General features: G+C 55.7%; 3 protein-coding genes across 7 annotated transcripts in view; 2 read left to right on the top strand and 1 right to left on the bottom strand.

Moving 5' to 3' along the window:
- Positions 1–2149, top strand: part of SIN3A (SIN3 transcription regulator family member A) — a 68803-nt gene extending 66654 nt beyond the window's left edge. The window contains exon 21 of the mRNA XM_049613872.1: positions 795–2149. Within this exon, the coding sequence (XP_049469829.1) occupies positions 795–1025 (231 nt within the window). The 3' untranslated portion in view covers positions 1026–2149. The remainder of the gene's footprint in view (positions 1–794) is intronic.
- Positions 2150–4204: 2055 nt separating this feature from the next.
- MAN2C1 (mannosidase alpha class 2C member 1) lies at positions 4205–15742 on the top strand. 5 transcript variants are annotated; one of them, XM_049613877.1, is made up of 26 exons: positions 4205–4376; positions 4646–4771; positions 5217–5340; positions 6505–6575; positions 8105–8282; positions 8599–8788; positions 9859–9965; positions 10142–10252; positions 10643–10735; positions 10859–10975; positions 11152–11247; positions 11362–11507; positions 11872–11995; positions 12337–12458; positions 12561–12646; positions 12773–12930; positions 13123–13225; positions 13358–13490; positions 13746–13850; positions 13933–14089; positions 14183–14326; positions 14687–14796; positions 14905–14984; positions 15090–15238; positions 15321–15430; positions 15503–15719. In XM_049613877.1, the coding sequence occupies exons 1-26, from the start codon at positions 4279–4281 to the stop codon at positions 15627–15629; spliced, it is 3165 nt and encodes a 1054-aa protein (XP_049469834.1). In that variant the 5' UTR covers positions 4205–4278; the 3' UTR covers positions 15630–15719. The 5 variants fall into 5 exon arrangements, with proteins under 5 accessions (XP_049469834.1, XP_049469833.1, XP_049469832.1 ...); XM_049613876.1 differs by having other exon boundaries at positions 4206–4376; positions 12773–12928; positions 13134–13225; positions 13396–13490; XM_049613874.1 differs by lacking the exon at positions 14905–14984 and having other exon boundaries at positions 4249–4376; positions 12773–12928; positions 13134–13225; positions 13396–13490; positions 15503–15742.
- A 480-nt stretch (positions 15743–16222) lies between these two features.
- On the bottom strand, positions 16223–22319 carry NEIL1 (nei like DNA glycosylase 1). The gene is made up of 10 exons (XM_049613885.1): positions 22115–22319; positions 20665–21121; positions 18653–18772; positions 18500–18563; positions 18117–18216; positions 17593–17720; positions 17180–17207; positions 16947–17008; positions 16649–16814; positions 16223–16503 (listed from the first exon to the last, which is right to left on the bottom strand). Exons 2-10 carry the CDS (start codon positions 21096–21098, stop codon positions 16457–16459), a joined length of 1149 nt encoding a protein of 382 aa, XP_049469842.1. The 5' UTR covers positions 21099–21121; positions 22115–22319; the 3' UTR covers positions 16223–16456.

The raw sequence follows: 22319 nt of genomic DNA, 5'->3' as shown, positions 1-22319 counted from the left end.
AAGCCAAATTTGGACGCTTAACTGACTGGGCCACTCAGGCGCCCCTCCTTTTTAAAAGTTTGAGAGAGAGACAGTGCAAGTGGGGGGAGGGACAGAGAGGGGGGAGAGAGAGAGAGAAGGAGAGAGAAGGAGAGAGAAGGAGAGAGAGAGAATGAGAATGAATGCCAAGCAGGCTTTGCAACTGTCAGCACAGAGCCCAATGTGGAGCTCAAACCCACGAAACTGCAAGATCATGACCTAAGCTGAAACCAAGAGTCAGACGCTTAACCAACTGAGCCATCCAGGTGCCCCAGGCGTCTAACTCTTGATCGTGAGATCGAACCCTGTGTCAGGCTCTGCACTGACAGCACAGACCTTGTTTGGGATTCTCGCTTTCCCTCTCTACCCCTCCCCTGTTTACGTGCCCTCTCAGTTTTTGTTTTTTTTTTTTTTTAATGCAGATTGATGGAAACAAGGAAATCTGTGTTTTTATCAGGTTCCCTAGTTGATCCTGATGAATGCTAAAAACGAGAAGTGCTGAGCTAGTTCTGCTCAGACCCCATGTTGGCATTTCTTTAGGGGCTTTATGGATTCCAACTCTTTATATACTCCATGTTCTTAATCTCTTTCAATTTTCTTCTTTAAACAGGGACTTCTCACTAACCAGAGGTATCAAGGCTTGACCCTACACCTTTTCCTCTGCTACTTTAGAAAAAAATTAGGCTTTGTATTTGAAGAGGTGTTTTGTTTTGTTTTGTTTTGTTTTGTTTTGTTTGTCTTAGTTCATGGTTTTTTTTCGTTGTTCTGTTTTGCAGTCCCATGAGCGTGTAAGCAAGCGGCTACATCAGAGGTTCCAGGCCTGGGTAGATAAATGGACCAAGGAGCATGTGCCCCGTGAAATGGCAGCAGAGACCAGCAAGTGGCTCATGGGTGAGGGGCTGGAGGGCCTGGTGCCCTGTACCACCACCTGTGACACAGAGACCCTGCACTTTGTGAGCATTAACAAGTACCGTGTCAAATATGGCACAGTGTTCAAAGCCCCATAACTGCAAAGCCAGAGCAGATAACTTGAGGGGGGTGTGTGTGGGGAGCACTTGCACTCACACACACTGAAGAAACAAGGAAGATGCCTTTCAAGCCTCACTGGGCCTCTCTGGGACATGGCCACCTGATCAGTGTGTGGCTGGTGCAACCTGGCACCAAGTGGGCTACATATAAGGAACGTGGATACCTTACAAAGCCGGAGCTGGAACTTTTCCCAAGGGGTTTGGGGTATTACCCTGCTCTGGAGGGGAAGGAAATCCATGCAAGCACAGAGACATGCAGCTTGCTTGCACACACCAGCAGAGCTAAGACTGGAGTCTCCTGGGGCCTGACCTTTGACGAAGGAGCCAGATGCTGTTCACACCTTGACTGGATGGGCATGCACTGACAGACTGGGGAAGGACTCACCGCTCAGATGGATTGTAACTCTGATGGTCACTGCTCCTCTCCCCTCCCCCCAAAAGGAAAAAAAAAACTGGATTTGATTTTTTTTTTTTTTTTTTTTTCCCCTGGTCACTCGAGCACATCTAGATCACCTGTTAGATTTTATCTGGGACCTGCAGTTTGGCTTTGGGATTGATCATCTTGTGGGTTTTTCCGACGAATCCCTTGCTGCCCACCCTTTACTCTCTCCTCTGGTTCTCAACCTCAGCAAGTTCAAATCCGTCGTCCTTTTTAGCTCCCGTGGAACTGTTTTGTACCTGCTTCTTTACTAGTCTACCCTAGTGCCATCCACCAGCTTTACTCTCTGACACACACACACACACACACACACACACACACACACACAATTTTAACTTGGTTTTTCTTTTTTTTTTTGTAAATAATGTACATACTGTCGATTTTTTATTAAAAGAAATATGCTTTGATGTGCTAGCATAACTGCTCTAGCTTCTTGTGTACCATAGTTCTATGTGGCTTCAGATTTAGTACCTATGAACAGATGTACAAGACATTTATTACACTTTTTACCAAAGGGAGTTACCGTTGTAGTACTTTTGTGTAAAACTTGTCTTCCCTCTTGCCCCAACTTTTTTTTTTCTTTCTTTTTTCTTTTTCTTTCTTTTTTTCTTTCTTGGGTTTTTTGTTTTTTTTTGTAAATAAATAAAGCTTGGTTCTTACTTAAGGAATGAACTCTCAACCCAAGTCCCTTGTCCTCACCAGAGAACTATTGTGGAGTAGGGATTTGGGCTTCAGTTCCTTATCTTCAGCACAAACAAGAATTTGCTTTAAATAGCGATTCATTGCACTTGTCCCAAATCAAAATATTCCAAAATTTTCAAATAGAATACTTAATTCTTTTAGTACATGTTTTTCCCCTTATTTCAACTGTTTGGAAATATTTTGTATTTTGGCAAGTTGTCCAGCTATTTGCATTTCTCTGTGTGTATGTGTGTGTGTGTGTGTGTGTATAATATATATTATATATATATATTATATACACACACAAAATCCTTAATTGGAAATGGGGGTGAACAACTTAAACACAAAACCAGTATTTAAAAGAAATATGTACAAGGTGTATGGCCTAAATAGGGTTGGGAGAGAAAAAATTTGCTACATTATTAGCAACTGCAAATGGACTTTTATATATTATATATATATATAATTGCATAAATTTAGACTAGCAAACCAGATAAACTGATTAGGATTTTTCTGTCTTCAGCCTGGAGTTTATGAACAAAGACATACTGAACCCCTCCCAGTAGTCTGGTAGATTTTTCTCCATCAACCATTGCCCTAGTCTTAGTTATAAAGTAACCAACATGTTTTGTGTGGACTTGTTTGCTTAATTAAAACCACCACCACCACAAACTACAAATTTTTTGGCTTCTGAACTTTAAAAACACATGGTATAGATTTCTCTGCTTTTAGACTTTTTTGTTGCAGAGGTAACAGGAGACTCTGAACCCAGAAGTGTAGGGGGTGGTCAAAGAGCCTTGTGGCGGCAGATTCTAGGATGAAGCTGGGCCAGTGCCAGACCTGGAGGCACATACATTATTGACTGAGGGGAAGGCTCTTCCAGCTTTTTCCAGCAATAGCCTATTACCTGTCACCCTCTGCTCACTCAAGAAAGATTGTGTTAACCTGGAATTGTGGAGGAAATTGATGGGGTCTGACCAGGGGTAGCCCCAGCTGTTGCTGTCCCTGCACTGCTTACAGGTCAGGATAGGGTTTCAGGGTCAGTTCAGGAGAAAACCCAACCCACCAGTGCAACCAAAAAAGGAGGGAGCCTCACCTACACCCAGGGTTTTCACAAGCCCCATCTTTATCCCTCCTGCCTTCTGAAAATTGAGCTCCAAGCTCTAAACCCAGCCTGTATTGTAGCAGTGAGTTATCTTTATTTTAAATCACGTTTGGTACTCTGCACTTAGTCACTTTTCCCTGTGACCTACACTTGAAATGTGAACTTGATCAGTATCTCCATTAAAAAATAATCAGGGCTAGTGTGTATGTAATTTTTCTTAGTAATGATTTTATAGACAAGCACTGCCTGGCAATTCTAGAAGGAAAAAAAATACCAGTGGGCTACTAAGGTAAGGATGAAACTGGAGGTGTTTCTTGGATCAGGCTTTTCTGAACTCTCCAGTCCTGTGTGGTGAAATACGTTATTCAATTAGGATTTTGAATGCTATGACTGATCTGCCATCTCACATCAAAATACTCCCAGGGTTTCTGGTGATAACCGACAGCTATATACACAAAACATGTAGGAGAGGAAGCTCAGGTTACTGGGGGTACAAAGCCCTCCCTATTTAAACAGATGTCTGCCAATTAGCGTCAAAGCACCAGCCCTGGCTCCTGGCTCTGCACACGTTAAACAGACAACAGGTTTTCGAAGACAAGAGCCAGAAGTCGGGCTAGGCGTGGAGAACTAGCCAGTTCCCACTCGCTGCTTCTAAGCCCTGGTGACCTGCGTCTAAGCCTCCTCGCCGAGGCTCCCACCCGTCGTGCCTAAAATCCCCGGTCTCTGTCTCGATTCTTTCGGAGAATCTAAGCGGCGTTAAACTTGCCGTTTTGAGGGATTTGCCCAGTGGCCTGCCAGTTCAGACGAAATAGCCTCGGAAGCCGGCTCTTGGCTTTCAGCTGCACGTTCAAGATTCAGTGTAGCGGGACTTCCGAGAGCCGCCAGTGTTCCAAGAAAAGCTGCCCGGGGCTGGAAGGCGCCCTTCGGCCCCGGAACCTTTGGTTCCCGACCGTGGGCCGCGCCGGCAACGACAGGGGCCTTCCGGGGAGAGGAGTGGGCGTGCGACGATGGCGGCGCCGGCCCTGAAGCACTGGCGCACTACGCTGGAGCGGGTGGAGAAATTCGTGTCGCCGCTCTACTTTACCGACTGTAACCTCCACGGCAGGTGGGGTTCCTCCCGCCCAGGGCGCCGGCCGGCCGCGGCCGCGCGCCTCAGCCTTCCCTTCCGGGGGGGGAACTCAAGCTGCGGCCACCGGGGCCGAGGGATGAAGTGCCCGCCGCCGACTGGGCAAGGCCCCGGGAGGAGGGGTCGGGAGACGCTGTGCTGTGGGGCAGCCTTCCCGGCGGCGGGTCAAGGGCGTCCCCATCCGCCGACTGGCCCACGGGCGGCAAGGGGCGGCCTCGAGCCCGCGCCCACCCGTCCCTCCCGCCCAGGCTCTTCGGGGACAGCTGCCCGGTGGCCGCGCTCTCCAGCTTCCAGACGCCCGAGAGGCTACCGTACCAGGAGGCGGTCCGGCAGGAGTTCCGCCCCGCGCAGATCGGCGACAGCTTTGGACCCACGTGGGTAACGCCCGGGGGCAGGGTGGGGCCAGCGGGCAGCGCCCCTCCCCTCTCGCTCACCCCCTCTAAGGGCCACACCTCCATTGCGGCCTTAGGTCCTAGACAGCCGCTTGGGGAGGAGCAGCGCCCTCTGCTGGAAACAGCTCCCTGGTCTCTCAGTTTCCGTGGGAGAGTTTTCATCCCCCGCCCCTCCCTCCTCCCAGTACCTAGACACCCGTTAGGAAAGGCACTCTAGCACGGATTACAGACCCCTGACTTCTCTGCCTTTTCCCCTCACCTTGCTGCACACCTTGTTGCTCCTTTCTTGTGGATCAAAGCTGACTACCTTGTGACGCTGCAGATGCTTGGAGACAGTCTCCAGTCCCTGCTGACCCTTAATCCGAGGAAGTATGGCAAAAGGACAGGGCTTCGACCCCCTAGGCCCATCTCAATGGCTGTCTTGCAGATGGTGGACCTGTTGGTTTCGGGTGGAGCTGACCATTCCGGAGGCATGGGTGGGTCAGGAAGTTCACCTTCGCTGGGAAAGTGATGGAGAAGGCCTGGTGTGGAGAGATGGAGAGCCTGTCCAGGTGAGGAGCCCTGCCCTAGGGATAGGTAGGGCCCCATTTCAGCCCTTGTCTGTGAAGAAGCCACAGCTTAGTGGCTCTGCCTGCAGGGTGGTATCAGGATATCAGGATTGGGGAAGTTGCCACTTGGGCCCCAGTGTAATTGGTCCCTCTCATAGTGGGAAGTTCAGTGGATGGTTTTAGGTCCTAACATAATTAGTGCTAAACCAACAGCTGCCACTGACTGGCCACCTTCCCATTCTGGGCTGAATATAGTTGCTAATCAAGCACAATAATAATAAATACAGCAGATCCATTTATTAACCCTCTACTAGGTGTCAGGTGCCAAGACTGTTGGCTTTGCAGACCATAACACTTTTAAGTTTTTCATAAACTAGTTCTTATTATATGTAGCATATACTTACGAGGGGAGACTTTCAAATGGTTCTCGATGGTATAAAGTATAAATGCAAGTCCTCTTCCCCTGAAGTAATGGCTCTCTCCCTGCCACACCATTCCCAGTTCCCCAGATATAACTATTGACTGTCTTGTTTATACATCCACCCATATCAGGTTTAATCTTTACAGTCCTATGTGGTGGGTCTTTATGCGCATTTACAGATGAAGAAACTGAGATCTAGCAGTCAGTTCACTTGCTCAGCCTCCATTCCAATTAGACTAACTTCCTGTCTCAGGTTAGGACTCTTGTTCTTTTTGTATGGAAAGATGGCAAACCCCTCCCTCCCTCTCTCTCTCCTTCCATTGGCTCAGCAGATGTCTCCTGAGTGCCCTCTCTGGGCCAGGCCCTGTACTAAGCACTGGGGATTTAGCAAGGAATGAGGCAACCCTGCATCTGACTTCATAGAGTTCCCCTTCAAATACTTATTCAGTGGTACAGAGGCCACCAGAAGCCATACCCAGACATCCTAATACCTGCCCAGGACCCTTCCCATAAGACCAGGGGCTTTTCTGCTGGTAAATGGGTGCCATTTGTGCTCATGGCACTCCAGCTTCTGTAGGGGTTAGGCACTGGCTACCAGGGGTCCCCAATTTGTCAATCCTGGCCTTGCATGGGAGAGAGGAGCCAGGGCTGAGGACTAGGCAGAGAGGCCTGGCCTCCCTCAGCTTAAACTTCACCTGAACTGTTCAAAAGCCTCAGGCCCTGTCTCTCACTTCATTCCTCATAAGGGTTTGACCAAAGAGGGGGAGAAGACCAGCTATGTCCTGACTGACAGGCTGGAAGAAGGAGACCCCCGGAGGTGAGTGAGTTCCTGTGCTCTAGTTGACCACCAGTAGTTGAGGAAGAGCTGAAGTCCAGCGTGACCCAGAAACGCCAACCTCCAACACAAGCATCCTCAAATCTCACAATTTTTAAAAGAATAGGATTTTTTTTCCTGCCTAGAAAGATAATATCTGCCTTCTTGTGGTAAATACAGGAAAGCACAAAGAAGTAAATGACTCCCATTATCCCATCACCTAGAGATGACCGTTATTAACATTTCAGCCTTCACCACAAGAACTCATTCAGGCATAGTTCTTACTAGTTAAGGTTGTATTTCTTTGATATTTTGCATTCTGATTTTTTCCGTCCCATATTATAACATGGGCATTTTATGTCACCATTAAAAACTCCAACATAATATTATTATATTTTCTAATATTTATTTTTATTGTTTTATTTTTATTTATTTTTTAGAGAAAGAGAGAGACTGAGGGTGAGTGGGGGAGGGGCAGAGGGAAAGGGAGACAGAATCCCAAGCAGGCTCCAGGCTCTGAGCTATAAGCACAGAGCCTGACACAGGGCTCTAACCCACGAACCGGGAGATCATGACCTGAGCCAAAGTTGGATGCTTAACTGGCTGAGCCACCCAGGTGCCCCTATTTTTATTTATTTTTTGTTTTTTTATTTTTTTATATGTTCATTTATTTTGAGAGAGAGAGAGCGTGCGCACACACATGCGTCTGATGAGGAAGGGGCAGAGAGAGAGGGAGAGAGAATCCCAAGCAGGGTGCTGTCAGAGCAGAGCCTGACACAGGACTTGAACTCACGAACCATGAGATCATGGCCTGAGCCAAAATTAAGAGTTGGATGCTTAACTAACTGAGCCACCCAGGTGCCCCTCTAATATTTACTGAACACTGTATCTGATGCTTCCAGATACTAGGACAGGGTTAGCGAGTAATCTGGTCCTTGACAGCAAGGGGGGCTCACAGATACTTACAAAATTACAAAACCAATGGCGGCTCTGAATGCAAATACTGGGAGCTCAATATGGGAAAGCTGTTCCAGATTTAGGAGAGGGGTGGGAGGTGGATTAGGGAAGGCTTCCCCAAGGAACTCGTGTTTGTTCACTGAAGTCTAAGTAGAACCACAACACAGACTACTGTGCCACCCCAAAGAACGGCCCTGCCCCATATTGGCTGCTGGCTCTTTGCTCTGAAGGATTGGACCTGGAGGATCCAAACACGTTTTTAATCGGCAAAGAGGGTTCTGAGACCAAGGGAGTGTATTGTAAAGACAGCTGTGGAAATGGAAACAAAAGGCTAAGCAGCAGCATAATTCACACAGTTCCGAACTTGGCTACTCATTGACCCTGCCCAAAGCAGGACCCTCATCAGCAGAACATGACCTTCTTGTCCACACACCTCAGATACTGTGGGATCTGGGTAGTGGATCCTGGAGGCGAACAGGGAGAGGCCAGATGGATGCTCCCTTGGTTCTGGCTCCCCAAGCCCCCAGGATCTTCTGCTAGTCCCTTGGCCTGAGGTTGCCTGTCCACATTCGTAGCCTGACCCTCTACGTGGAAGTAGCCTGCAATGGGCTCCTGGGGGCCGGGAAGGGAAGCATGATCGCAGCCCCTGACCCAGAGAAGATGTTCCAGGTGAGCCGGGCTGAGCTGGCTGTGTTCCGCCGGGATGTCCACAGGCTCCTGGTGGATCTAGAGCTGCTACTGGGCATAGCCAAGGTACTCGACACCCCTATCCCATCTAGTCACTCTAGAGCCCTTCCTGGCCCCCAGGAGCAGGCTATTTCTTGTGTCAGATAGTTGGGGAGTCTGGGAATCCAGATTAGGGAGAGTGTTTCTGCCTGCTTGAGTACTGAAAGGATTTCCCTATGTAAAGGGGAGGAGGGAGACAGTGCTAAGCAGGGGAAACCAGAAGGAGCAAAGGGTCAGAGGTAGGGAGGAGCTTTGCTGAGAGCCATTGAGAGGTCAGCCAGGGCCTAATTCTGGAGACTCAACTTGGTTGAGACTGGGATTAAGGGTCAGAACCCTGCTGCAGGGCCTTGGGGAGGACAACCAGCGCAGCTTCCAGGCCCTGTACACAGCCAACCAGATGGTGAACGTGTGTGACCCTGCCCAGCCTGAGACCTTCCCAGTGGCGCAGGCCCTGGCCTCCAGGTTCTTTGGCCAACGTGGAGGAGAAAGTCAACATACCATCCATGCCATGGGGCACTGCCACATTGATACAGGTAGGGCAGCAGCTGGCCAGGTTGGTGGGGGAAGCAGGAATGCCCTTGAAGCCCTGGATGTGCCCTGGAAGCACTGTGTCATCCCCAGCAAATTCTTACCCCTATTGGACCTCAGTTTTCCCCATTTGTAAAATGGGGTCAGGGGCCTGGACTGTGTCACTTCATTTATTCTTTCGACAAAATCTGATGCCCCATGTGGCCCCCTGCCAGATAGTGGGAGGTAGGAGTATAGAGACTGGTGACTGTAAAATAGGCAGACAGAGTTGGGGCCATAACGGAGGAAGGTCAGGAGAACTCAAGAGAGGCTCCCTGTAGGAGGTGATCTTGGAACTGAGTGAGAATGAGTAAGTTTGACAAGAGTGTCCAAGTCCTCAGACAGGACTGGCCTAGAAGTAATTAAGATAGGGGCTCAAGCGCAGGGGCAGGCTTCTAGCTTTGGACTTGATGAGTTTACAGCATCTGTGAGGCTTATGGGAAATCTACATTTTTACAAGCTCCCCAAGGTACTGATTCCGATGCAGCTAACATTTCTGAACCACAGAACAAGGGCTTTCTCTGCTGTGCCAAGGTTTGCAGTGGAGTGTGGGGATTCTGGGCTGGTAAGGAAGGATCTGAGGCCTAGAGGCCAGGAGGCTGGAGGGCTTCATGCAGGATAGCTGGTCCCAGCAGGTCCATCTCGGGATGCTGTGCCCCCCTGTTCTGGGATATCCCTCAATGTGTTAACACCCTGCCACCTTTTATAGAATCCTTTCAGGGGTGGGGTGGGGTGGGGTCTCAGCCTCAGAGTGAGGCTATTTCAGGGTGTGGGGCCTCCATTTCCTGACCTATAAAGCTGACAGCCTCCTTTCCCCACGCCCTACTTGCACCTTGCCGGCGTGTTTTGAACTGAGAGCTCAAGAGGGGTGCCACAGGGCCTTGCAGGGAAAGGGGCCTGGGGTGGTAGGGGGACAGCCCTCTGGAGGCCCAGGCTGGGCCTGGTCTGGTGCTGGGAGCCAGGGATGAGGCTGGAGATGTGTGAGGAGTTGTGGACCTTGCTGCTCTCCCTCCACCTCTGCGCCCCTCCTGTCCAGCCTGGCTTTGGCCCTTCAAGGAGACTGTGCGAAAATGTGCCCGGAGCTGGGTGTCAGCTGTGCAGCTCATGGAGCAGAACCCTGAATTCATCTTTGCCTGCTCCCAGGTCAGAGGGACAGCCGTGTGGGGGCACCTGGAGCCCAGTAGGTCCAAGGGTGAGGTTCTGAGGGCTTCTGAGGAGGAGGACTCTTCCCCACCTTCAGCTGCCCACTGGCTCCAGACGCTCAGGCCTGGGTGGTGTCCTGATCACTTCTGACCGGCTCGGGCCCCATCTGCCCACAGGCGCAGCAGCTCGAGTGGGTAAAGAGCCACTACCCTGGCCTGCATGCTCGACTCCAGGAGTTCGCCTGCCGCGGGCAGTTTGTGCCTGTGGGGGGCACCTGGGTGGAGATGGTAAGTACTATCTGCACCCCCTCCACCTCAGGCCACACTGTCAAAATAGCCTTCCCCACTCGGCCTTGCCGGTAGGTGGCTTTCTGCATGCCCTTCATACCCCCTCTGTGGCAGCACTTACTAGTCCACGGAATCCCAAGGCCCGGGACCCCAAGGGGGAGGAGGGCCTCAAGTACTGTGGCAGGCTGTCTTTGTGACCCCAGCCTGGATACCTCCCCTTCCAGCAGGCAGACAGTTGGGCCTGATGGGAGGAGATGGACCCCTCTGGGCACTGGCTGTAACCCCTATGTCAGCCACAGTTTCTCTTACACGTGAGGTGGGGGTGGCCAGATCTCCTGCCTATTCCCCATCTATGCTGACGCCGGCTACCTCCGTCTTCACTCCTGCCAGGATGGGAACCTTCCCAGTGGAGAGGCCATGGTGAGACAGTTCCTACAGGGCCAGAACTTCTTCCTGCAGGAGTTTGGGAAAATGTGCTCTGAGGTAGGCTGGGAGCTGCTGCACCTGCGGGCAGATGGGGTTGGAGCTTGACCTTGAGAGGCTGAGGCTGGGGCTGTTCCACCAAGAGCCCTGGTTCCCCTGTCCCAGAGGCCCTCTTCCCCGCAGTTCTGGCTGCCAGACACGTTTGGCTACTCGGCACAGCTCCCCCAGATCATGTGCAGCTGTGGCATCCGGCACTTCCTGACCCAAAAACTGAGCTGGAACTTGGTGAACTCCTTCCCGGTGAGCAGACCTCAGGGGACCAGGGGCCCCACGTGGAACGTTCATCTCCCCCTCATTAAGGGGTCCTGGACAGACCACCCAACCCCCACCCAGAGAGGCCGTGCCTCCCCAGGGTTACACAAAGGTAGGACAGGAATGCCCTGACTCTGGCCGCTCTCCTATCTCCCTACCCGCAGCACCATACTTTTTTCTGGGAGGGGCTGGATGGCTCCCGTGTGCTGGCCCACTTCCCACCTGGCGACTCATATGGGATGCAGGGCAGTGTGGAGGAGGTGAGGGGGCACCTAGTGGCTGAGGTGGGGAGGGGGGGGCGGGGGCGGCAGGCCGGAGAGGGCTGGGTGTCCTGTTCTCAGCTGACCCACGTTGACCTATCCCCGCCTGTCCAGGTGCTGAAGACCGTGGTCAAAAACAGGGACAAGGGGCGGACCAACCACAGTGCCTTTCTCTTCGGCTTTGGGGATGGGGGTGGTGGCCCCACCCAGACGATGGTGGACCGCTTGAAGCGGCTGCACAACACAGATGGGCTGCCCAGGTTGGACCTGGCCCTCCGGCAGCCCTCACTGTTCACTTTGCCCTTGCGCAGCCCTGCTTTCTGCTCAAACATCGGGTCCAACTCCTCCACTGAACCTGATCCTGCTCCAATCCCGGACCACTGGCCCTTCCCAGCTCCCACCCTGGGGGAGGGGTGGGGAAAAAGCTGATGGTGGGAAGGAGCTTAAATCTACCAGAGAGAGAACTCTCCTGGCGTGTCCAGAACTGGCTTTGTGTGGACAGGGAACTTTCTGGGGGTGGCTCCTTTCTGTTGGGGCTGGATCTCTTGTCCACTCTGGCGTGGAGGAAGGGTGAGCCACGTAGTAGCCCCAAGACTGGGAGACCCAGGCTGTGGTCCCCCTCAGGGTGCAGCTGTCTTCTCCGGGGAGACTCTTCTCGGCACTGGAGACCGATTCAGGGCAGCTGTGCACATGGGTTGGGGAGCTCTTTCTGGAGTTACATAATGGCACCTACACCACCCATGCCCAGGTCAGGAGCTGGTCATTGAGCCCAGCGGGGAGGGTCTGCAGAGGGTTAGAGGAGGAAGTAGGGGATAGAGTCTAGTCTAGACCTGGGGGAAGAGGTTTGTGTTCCAGGGAGGCGCTGAGGGGGGAAAAGTACCGGAGCTGAGTGGGTCAGGGGCCTGGAGGAGAGACAGGGCTGGGTGTCCCTGAAGAAGGGTGGGTGTGGGCTGAGGAGAGAGGATGAAGGCATGCGGGGCAGGTCAGCCACAAGAGGCTTTATCCGGAAGGCCCCGGGGAGCCTCATGTTCTGAGCAGGGGAGGGCTTGGAAGGTGTCCTGGGACAGATCCCTCCCCAACCCTGCTCAGATCAAGAAGGGAAACCGGGAGTGTGAGCGGATCCTGCATGACGTGGAGCTGCTCAGCAGCCTGGCCGTGGCCCGCAGCGCCCAGTTCCTGTACCCGGCGGCCCAGCTGCAGGACCTCTGGAGGTCAGCCTGGCTTCTGGCCCCTGCCACCAACCTGACCTCCTCCCCGACACCTCTGTGGCCACCCTTCCCGGCCTTCCCCATCCCTGTCCTTGGCTCCTGCAGGCTCCTGCTCCTGAACCAGTTCCATGATGTGGTGACCGGCAGCTGCATCGAGCTGGTGGCAGAGGAAGCCATGTGCCACTATGAAGGTGAGGCTGATGACATTCCCACCGCTGTCCCCGATGCCAAGGGTGGAGCCCTGAGGGTGTCCTATGGGATACTCAGGGGTCGTCCCAGACCCACTGCCCACCCGTGACCAGCCAGTCTCTCCTCAGACATCCGTGCCCATGGCAACACACTGCTCAGTGCTGCAGCCGCAGCCCTGTGTGCTGGGGAGCCAGGTCCTGAGGGCCTCCTCATTGTCAACACGCTGCCTTGGAAGCGCACTGAAGTGTTGGCCCTGCCCAGGCCTGGTGGGGCCCACAGCCTAGGTATGAGCTGGAGAGAAAAGCTGCCACTGCAGTAGGAGGGACCGAGGCCCGACCCAGAGTTGGGGACGCTGCCCTGGGGGTCGCTGCCCTGGGGTGCCCCAGGCTGGAGAATAGTAGTGGAAGTATCTGCCCCTCCTCCCGCCCCCCTGAGCAAGGCTCCTAGAAGGGCAGGGAGGCTGCACTGATACCTACACCTCATCCCCAGCCCTGGTGACAGTGCCCAGCATGGGCTATGCTCCTGCCCCCACCTCATTGCAGCCCCTGCCACCCCAGCAGCCCGTGTTTGTAGTGCAAGAGGTAAGTGTAGGCACATCCTGGTGGGCAAGGCCCGTCCTGGGCCATCCCTAACAACATGGGGATGCTGAGCTCCCCAGCCCGGAGCAAGTGGTGAGGTGGGGCTGGGCTGCGGGTGCTGTTGGTTGTGGGAAGCCCCTGCAGACTCAGCTTCAAGGACCCCTCCCACCAAGGCTGACGGTTCTGTGACTCTGGACAACGGCATCATCCGGGTGAGGCTGGACCCAACCGGCTGCCTGACGTCCCTGGTGCTGGTGGCCTCTGGCAGGTGCCAACTCCTCATTGCCCTCTTCCGGTGCCTGACAAGTAGACCCCAGACCCTGTTCCCTCTGTCTCCTGGCCACAGCACTACCCACGGCAGCCCTTCAGTGGGTCTGGACTGCAACCCACACATGAAGCAGGGCAGACTGGGCTAGGAATCCCCTTGTCCTTTGGGCCTACTCTCCCTGCCCCCACCCCACCTTAAGCAGCTGGAGAGACCAAGGTCATAAAGTTCAAAAGCACCAACCCCGTGTCCTTCTAGGGAAGCCATTGCTGAGGGCACCGTGGGGAATCAGTTTGTGCTGTTCGATGATGTCCCCCTGTACTGGGATGCGTGGGATGTCATGGACTACCATTTGGAGACACGGTACGCCATGGGCAGGACCCGGGCGGTGGTGGGCCCCCTCCATCAGCCTGCCTTGGCTCAGGTCTGCCACCCCGCCCCACAGGAAGCCAGTGCGGGGCCAGGCAGGGACCTTGGCAGTGGGCATCGAGGGTGGCATGCGGGGCAGTGCCTGGTTCCTGCTGCAGATCGGCGCCAACAGTCGGCTCAGCCAGGAGGTTGTGCTGGATGTTGGCTGCCCCTACGTCCGCTTCCACACCGAGGTAGCAGAGGGCAGCGTGGTGGGCGTCCTCCCCCAGTGTGGCTGGTGAGGGGGGAGCCGCCCAGGCCTGTGTGCGTCTGGCCTCCCACTCCAGGTGCACTGGCACGAGGCCCACAAGTTCCTGAAGGTGGAGTTCCCCGCCCGTGTGCGGAGCCCCCAGGCCACCTATGAGGTCCAGTTCGGGCATCTGCAGCGGCCCACCCACCATAACACCTCCTGGGACTGGGCTCGATTTGAGGTCTGACATGGGGTGGGGTGGGGGTTTGGATCCTGCCCGGCTGGGGAGGGCGTGGTTGTGTGGTGTAGAGTCAGCAAACCGTGATCAAGATTTGCTGGCTCCTACCTTGTGCTAGGCATTGTTGCTAAATGCTTTGTTTAGTTTGACACTCATGCGTATTTGGTGGGGTAAATTCTGTTAGGCCCATTTCGCAGAGGAAGAACTGAGGCCCGGACAGGTTGGGTGGTGTGCCCAGGGTCTCCCGTAGTGAGAGCTGGAATTCAATCCTGTGGTCCCCAGGGCTGACCCTCACGGTAGTGACGGGAGCTCTGGAGCACGAGGAGGCAGGGCCACCAAGTGAGTCTGGGGTCTGCCCTCCAGGTGTGGGCCCACCGCTGGATGGATCTGTCGGAGCACGGCTTCGGGCTGGCCCTGCTCAATGACTGCAAGTATGGCGCCTCAGTCCGAGGCAACGTCCTCAGCCTCTCACTGTGAGTGGGTGCCCGCCAGGCCCGGGGTGCTGGCGTGGGGGCGCAGGTCTTCCTAGGCCAGAGCTGACGCAGCTCCAGCCCGGCCCATACCCACCCTCCCCACCCCAGCTTGCGGGCACCTAAGGCCCCCGACGCCACCGCTGACATGGGACGCCACGAGTTCACCTATGCGCTGATGCCGCACAAGGGTGAGGGCTGCTGCCGGGCGCTTCTTTGCCCTTCTCTGAGCCGGTTTCTCGCAGCGGCCGGTGAGGAAAACGCCAGCACACTCACGCCCGTACCCCCATCTCCAGGCTCATTCCAGGACGCTGGCGTTATCCCCGCTGCCTACAGCCTCAACTTCCCCCTGTTGGCGCTGCCTGCCCCGGGCCCGGCGCCCGCTGCCGCCTGGAGCGCCTTCTCGGTGTCCTCGCCTGCGGTAGTGTTGGAGACGGTCAAACAGGCAAGGGGCCGCGTGGCGCCGGGGGCGGGGTCCCCGGCTGGGTCCACCCTCGGCCCCGCCCACCGCCCGCCTCCCTCCGCAGGCGGAGACCAGCCCCCAGGGCAGCACGCTGGTCCTCAGGCTGTACGAGGCCCACGGCAGCCACGTAGACTGCTGGCTGCACACGTCGCTGCCGGTTCAGGAGGCCGTCCTGTGAGTGGGGGCGCGGGGTGGGGGTGGGAGTCCTGCCCTCGCGGGGGCCTCGTGACCCCTCCTGTTCTCCAGCTGCGACCTCCTGGAGCGGCGCGACCCCGCTGGCCACCTGCCCCTTCAGGACGACCGCCTGAAGCTCACCTTTTCTCCCTTCCAAGTACAGACCCTGTTGCTGGTGCTGCAACCCCCACCAAACTGAGCCTCTTGGGGGCGGTGGGGTTTTGTTGGTGGAAGGCCTGGGGGGGGGAGTGCTCACTTCCACCTCCCCAGCCTGATTCATCACCTCTTGAACAATAAACCCTTGACTCAGGAACCCTGCTATAGTCCCTGCTCACTCCCGAAGGGCCTATCCCCAGACTCCCAAGGGAGGAAGACTTTGCCCCAGGCATTTGGGGGCAAGGGCAAGATCTACAGGGTCTGGGTTGCAGCCCCTGGGAGAGATTTGGGATTTCAGCGACCACAGGGTGGCTAGGGGACCTGTGAGAAGAAGTTCCTCCCCTGGGGAGGAAGCCAGGGCTTCTGATGAGCCACCCACTAGGAGAGGAGCACTGACCAATGTCAGTGCTGGGAATTCTGGACTGGAGGGCCTGCTGAGGGCCAGGATCTCTGCGCTACCTCTGACAGGCTGTACCTGCAGAGGCAGACTACTGCGTGAGGGCCAGGGCCCTGAGGACGGGGATGGGGCTCAGTCTGCCTTGCCCCAGTGGCTCTCCTGTCTCCAGGGTCAGGCAGCAGGTCCTCCCAACTTGGCCTATCCAGACCTTCTGCAGCCAGCCCAAGAAGTGCCAAGAAGCTTAAGTTTATTAGTTTATAAAAAAATTACAGTATCTTTCACATGGGCTTAAAAAATGGGGAAGGTGGGGTACAGTAAAACATCATAGCTGTGCAGGGAACAGCCACAGGGCCAGGGGCATCCAGGCACCTTCAGCTCCAGCCTGCTTCCAGCAAGCTACACAGGCCCCTCGATCCAGGGCAAGGCAAAGGGAAGGGGTGGATGCAAGCAGGGAGACCCTCCTGCTAAGAGGCTCAGGTCCCCCCATTCTCAGCTTTGACCTTTTGGGGTCTGCGGGGGCCTGGGAGGAAGACAGGTGAGATGGCAGCTCAGACCACAGGCTGAGGACTCCCCCCCCCCCCCGCCGCCCCTGCCTCCTGTACAGCCCATTTGGTGGTTCCCCTCCTCTCCCCAGAGGACAATGCTGAGGAAGGCCTGTTGCCCACCTGAGGTTGTTGGTCTCCCCCTCCTTCTTCCTTTCTTAGGGACTAGGGGGACTTCTGGGTCCTGCGAGAGGCTGGTCCCCTCGGGCTGCCAGGCTGTAGTTTGCTCAGAAAGGCCTCTCTGTGCCCCATGTGTTCTGGAAGGGGCCGTGCTTGGAAGGAGAGGGTCCTGAGTAGAGGAGAGCCAGGTCCTCAAGGGGCTCAGTGAGCAGTTCAGAGGTTGATGAGGACCCACCACTGCCCCCCATTGTCAAGGGAGGGCACTTGGGAGCTGCTACCACGGCAGAGGAGAGAGCCATACCTCTGATCCGTGCTCAGGACCCTGCTGTGCTCCCTTGGATTTCTTCTTGCGGGACTTGCCCCCTGCAGGACATTGACACTGGGCTTGGAGGGACCTGTGGCCTCAGCCCCCTTTCTGCAGACTCTCCTACTCTGGGAGTGGAGTGGGGACTGGGGTGGAGAAGGGTGAGGTAGTTCTTGCAGGCCATCTAGTTCTTTGTGCTGTCCTAGCTTGTTACAATAGGAGTAGCCTACCTTTGGGTGCCAGGGGTCCGGGATCCCCCTGAAATGGAATGAGGAGAATTGAGGAATCAACCTGGTTGGGGCAGGGGTACCTTCTCTTGGAGAGGCAGAGCTCATACCATCCTTCCAGATCGGTGGAGCTTCTCCTCAGGTGAGAAGCCTCTCTGACCACCCCCTCTTCCCCAGGTGAAGGACACCAACAAGGCCACCGTGCCTTGGGCTGCTGTACTAGCTGGGACCCTTGGATTGAGGAGGGGAGGGGCATAACACAGGGAAGACATAGACCATGTGATCCTTGGGGGTCACGACAGGCCCTGGGCATCTCCACTTCGGAGACCCCCAGCTCCTGCCCCACTGTGACCCCAGATCTGTCTGCCCCACTAGCTTCCTTGGGATCTCCATTTGTGTGAGATTAGGGCCCAAACCTGGAACCAGATGGTGCGGCCACGCCCGTCCTGCAGGGAGCTCATGCCCGGCATGCCATAGCAACGCAGCCACGCCCGAAAGGCAGCGAAGTCCTCCTCTCCGCTCTCCGGCCCGTAACCTTTGCCCCCTGTGGGACAGAGGAACCAGGCGGAAGTCAGAGGGCTGACTCGGGCTGAGAGAAGGGGGAGCCTGGTCAACTTGGCCCAGACCTCAGCTATATAGCTGATGGGCTGAGTCAGAGGGCCGAGGCTCTCCCTCCTCCAGCTGTGCATGCCCTCGGGCTGGTGTCTTCCCCACTCTGGGCCATGGCTTTCCCAACCTGGAGTGGGGTTGGTAATCCTTGTCCTGCCTGCCTCATGGGCACCTCAGAGGATACAGATACCTAACAAGTGAGTAGGCCTAGTCCATTCAGCAACAACTAGATCTACAAACATCCATGCCCCACGTGGGGCAGGAATTGCCCTGAGGTTACACAACATGCTGAAGCAGAGGTAGTTAGCCATCTTTGCCTCCCAGGCCTCACCCAGCTGGACCACTTCCTTGGGCACTGAGTGACACAGTTCCAGCAGGTCTGGGTTCTGCAGCTTCGCCCTGATCTTCTGGCTCAGGGTTAGCTCCGGGCTCTGGAGAAGGGGCAGGGCAGGACCTGGCTGTCAGCTTGACGCAGGACCACTGAGAAGGCGGCTGAATCCCGGGGAGCAGAACCCCTGAGCTTGACAGGACTCAGAGACAATGCCTTAGCAGCAACCCCCCGCCCAACCCCCTACCCCCCACACTGCAGGGAAAGGGAAATGGACCCAAAGCCAAGAAAGGATGTACTTGAACTAAGCTGGAGACACCTGACCCAGCCATACACTTGTTGGCCTGCTCTGATAGGTACATGCACATTCCTTCCTGCACTCTCACCGGCCTGTGCTGCTGCAGCGCCTCCAGAACCTCGCGGGCTTTCTCGAAGGGGGGTATCTTCAATCTGAAGTGGGGTGGAGAGGGAGCCAGGCTAAGTAGTGGGGAATGTGGGTGCACCCAGCCCTCCCTAGTCCTCGTGGCCTGTCTGCTGACCGGTACAGGATCTCTGCCCGAAGATAGTTGCCAATGCCGTTGAAGAACCTCTGGTCCAAGAGGGCCTCACAGATGGGCTTGTCAAAGACCTTGTCCGCTAGGTTTCGTAACACATTCTCCCTGGAGGAACACAGCCTGGGCCCGTGAGACCCATTCTCTACCCCCATCCCGAATGCCTTGCTGCAGAATAGGGGAGAGGGGCTGGGAGTGTCTATTCCTGGATGCAAGAGGAAGAAACACGGAAGTCCCTGTTCCCCTTTTCCCAACCTCAGTGCTATTTTGGCAGCAGGAACCTCCATTTTCCTATCCGTTAAATGGGAACATCAGAATAAGACTGTAATTCACAATGAAAGGTGAAAAGTACCAATCAAAAGCAATGTGTTCAAGCAAATACACGAGTCTGTATATGTTGTGGGTATATCACCAAAGTCCTCAGATTCAAGACTCTGCCTGCAGTCTGAAACTCCCTGTAGAACTTCTGATTGGTTAGCTCTGAGGATTTGACTTTGGTGGGGTCAACTTTTCTCAAGACCCTGAAGATCTCCAAGGAAGCTGGGACTGGTTCTGTGTAGCAGGTGTGTAAGGCAAGTCCTGGCTAGTGAGTGTCCCAGCAGCCCCCACCCCACCTCCAAGGGTCATGGATCCTTTCTCACCACCGCGAAGAGGAAATGCATCTTGTTTCTTTGTGGGGAAAGACCATGGCAAGACTGACTCAGTAATGGGCATGAGGAGCACATGAAGTAGGGGCCAGAAGACAGAGTGTGGGGTGAAGGTAAGAGTGGACATTAGCCTAGGTGGTCGGATCACTGAGAGGAGCAGATCCCTGCAGGCTCCCCAGCTGTGAGACCAAAGAAACGGCCAATATGCCTCCTCATGTGACAGGAACTTCAGAGCCAGCTGGCAAAGAGTTAACTTGTGGCATGACTTCCCAGGAAAGATAAGATGGGAGGAATCCAGGACCATGACAGACACTTCCCTGGGGAGCACTGGGGGTCATGCCTGGAAAGGCCAGGAGTCAAGTGGCTTCTGTGGTGCTAGAGACGCCCTGACCCACGGGCAACCAAGTCTGAGGACCAACAGAAAGCACGCCGTCCTCAAGGAAGGGAGGACTTGCCAGGTCCACTGTGGGCCTTCGTGTCTGTGGTGCTTGTCTGTTATATTGCTCTTCCTCTAGAACTTTGCAAGCCCGGCTCCTTTTTATCAGGCAGGCCTCAGCTCAAATGTCACCTAGAGTGGCCAACCCCCCTCCCCCCGCCAGCATACCCAGCCTAGAGTCATTCTCTACCTCTTGGATTTTTCTTCAGGCGTGTACCTATGTGAATTCATCTACTTTGTTTCCTGCCCCCCCTGGCCCATCTGAACTTTAGCTCTGTGGGAGCAGGGGCCACATCCATCTTGATCATTGCTGTACCCCCAACACCTAGAAGAGAGCTTGGCATGAAACAGAAACCCATACGCAGTTCATCTTTAGAGGAAGGGAAGGGCTGCCACCGTGCCATCCTCTGTGACACGCATTACATCCTGGTGTTACCCCTCCCACGGAGGAGACCATGGGCTGTCACAGACCAGTGGGCAGGCAGAATGTGGGAGACCACAAAACCTGATGCAGAAACCATGTCATTAGGCAGTCAGTCCCCTGCCCACCCCCTTGAAGCCATTCCTTCCTTCTCAGCCTCCCTTCTTACCAGGTTGTTAAAGCCCCTTCACCTTTCTTCTTAGCCTCCTGAGAGCACCAAGAAACGAGAGTGGGATGCTGATCCCCAGCTCTGACTCGAACTGGCCATATGTCCGCAGGGTATGCCTAGCCATCCTCTTGCCCACCCCCATGCCAGTTTGGGGGTTCCACATCCATTAGCTCAGAGAGCTGTCCCAGGAAAGGACGCCGTCTTGGTCTACACAGGAAGGGACTGAGGGCCAGAGGGGGCTACACTCGCCCCTCACGGCCAGCGAGGCACTAATTAGAGAGCCAGGCCCGGAGCCCAAGGCTTCATCACACCTGGTGCTGGGCCTACCTGAACTGCTCATACTCCAGCAAGACACAAGGCCCGCGGCCTGGCTGCCACTCGCCCCCGATGTCCCAGTGGCCGAAGCGGCGGATGTCCACGAAGCAGAGGGCGAGTCGGGGGCCAGGTGGGGCTGTGTAGAAGCGCAGGTGGGCGTGGGCGGGCAGTGCCTCGCTGGGCGCCAGCTGGAAGGAGCCGGACATGCCAAATCGGAAGACCAGGGCCAGTGGCTCCCGTGGGGGCTGGGCCCCAGGCAGGGGGCTCAGGGTCAGGCGCAGCTCTTTGCCACGGGCTGAGGATGAGATGCAGTAGGCGCTGCTCTCAAAGGGCACCTCGGGGTTGCGGCTGACGGGTGACTTCTCCACACACCCGCCGAACACCAACCCCCTGCACGCGTCGTTCACGAAGCGGCTGGCCAGATGCAACTCGGGGCCCTCGGGCATTCTGTGGGAGGGGTGGCTGGGCCCTGTGGGTGGGGGAGGATGACAGCAGGTTGGGTCAAGTGTCCCCCTGTGAGGTGGAAATTCTCAGCCCATTTTGCAAAGGAGACTCGTGAGGGTCAGTGCGGGAGGCGGCCAGCTAGGACTGGCAGAAAAGTCGGCTGGCCTGGTCGCAAGCCCGGGGCCCCACCTGAAAGCGCTGGGGAAACCCGGGGCGCTGTGGAGCTCAGGCTGGGGAAGCGCGACTCTGCCTTATTTAACACTCTCCCGGGGCTCTCGTGAGCTGCCACTGCTTTTAGAATAAAGTCCGGATCTTTCCTGGGCCCGCACGGTCATGTCACTTCCTCCCAGACTCCCCCTCGCTCGCTTGCTCCAAGCACACTGTCTTCCCATCCCCATGTCTTTGCCTCTGCTGGCCCTTCTGTCTGGGACACTTAAGAGTGTTCTTTTCTTCATGGCACTCCCAGAATATGAAGTTATCTTGCTTGTTGTCTGGCTCTACCTCCACTCCCACCCGAGTGCAAGCTCTACTCGCCCATGACTCTGCTTCTTAGGACCTGGCCTGCCTCTGGTCCACAACTACTGAGGGAGTGAACCTGACCCCTCCTGGGAGGCCGGGGCTGGGATAAAGAGGCCCAGAGACTCCCTCTCCTCCCCTCGGCAGGGCTTGGCCAGCCTGCCACCACCTACTGGTCAGGACCTGAGCGAGCACAAGGAGGAGGGAAGGCAGGAATCTCCAGGCACATCTGCGCTGGAACCAGGTCCCCACGACTCAGAGGGAGGACAGGGGTGACAAGAAGGGCTCCCGAGCTCCAGGCCATGGTCCAGGAGGGTCACAGGAAAACGCTCAGGTCAGCTCCCGGGGCGGAGGGACGCAAACTCCACCCGCCCACCCTCGCCCCCTCCTGCCGGGCCGAGGGAGCGTAGATGGCCACTCTCCTCTTTCTGGACGTGCCGAGATCAAGGCGAAGTTGTGTGTGGGACAGAGGCGGGCGTTTAGCTAGGGCAGACTCCCTTACCTCCTCAGCGCCGTCGGGGGCTGGCACCCGAAAAGAAAAGTTTCGTTTTTCGGGAAAAGGTGAATGTCCAGATTCCTAATTTCCGCAGTGTTCGCCTCCCCTTCACCCTCCTCCTCGCTGCCCGTCCTCGGCTAACCCCAGGTCCCTTCCTTCCCAAGGGCCTCCAATCTCATCCCCTCCTCAGCTCCGCTCTTCCCCACGCCCC

This window comes from Panthera uncia, assembly GCF_023721935.1.
Source record: "Panthera uncia isolate 11264 chromosome B3 unlocalized genomic scaffold, Puncia_PCG_1.0 HiC_scaffold_1, whole genome shotgun sequence".
NCBI classification, from domain to species: domain Eukaryota; kingdom Metazoa; phylum Chordata; class Mammalia; order Carnivora; family Felidae; genus Panthera; species Panthera uncia.
Note: the sequence above shows the minus strand (reverse complement) of the source record. Positions and strands in the feature narration are given on the sequence as shown.

Excerpts from the sequence above, each read along its gene's own strand:
- NEIL1 (XM_049613885.1), bottom strand. The coding sequence starts at position 21,098 with ATGCCCGAGGGCCCCGAGTTGCATCTGGCCAGCCGCTTCGTGAACGAC. Across the intron at positions 17,721-18,116 it reads CAAGGAAGTGGTCCAGCTGG|GGGGCAAAGGTTACGGGCCG; the intron begins GTGAGGCCTGGG and ends TCTGTCCCACAG. Across the intron at positions 17,208-17,592 it reads GCCGCACCATCTGGTTCCAG|GGGGATCCCGGACCCCTGGC; the intron begins GTTTGGGCCCTA and ends ATTCCATTTCAG.
- MAN2C1 (XM_049613873.1), top strand. The coding sequence starts at position 4,279 with ATGGCGGCGCCGGCCCTGAAGCACTGGCGCACTACGCTGGAGCGGGTG. Across the intron at positions 8,789-9,858 it reads GCACTGCCACATTGATACAG|CCTGGCTTTGGCCCTTCAAG; the intron begins GTAGGGCAGCAG and ends CCTCCTGTCCAG. Across the intron at positions 10,736-10,858 it reads TTGGGAAAATGTGCTCTGAG|TTCTGGCTGCCAGACACGTT; the intron begins GTAGGCTGGGAG and ends TCTTCCCCGCAG.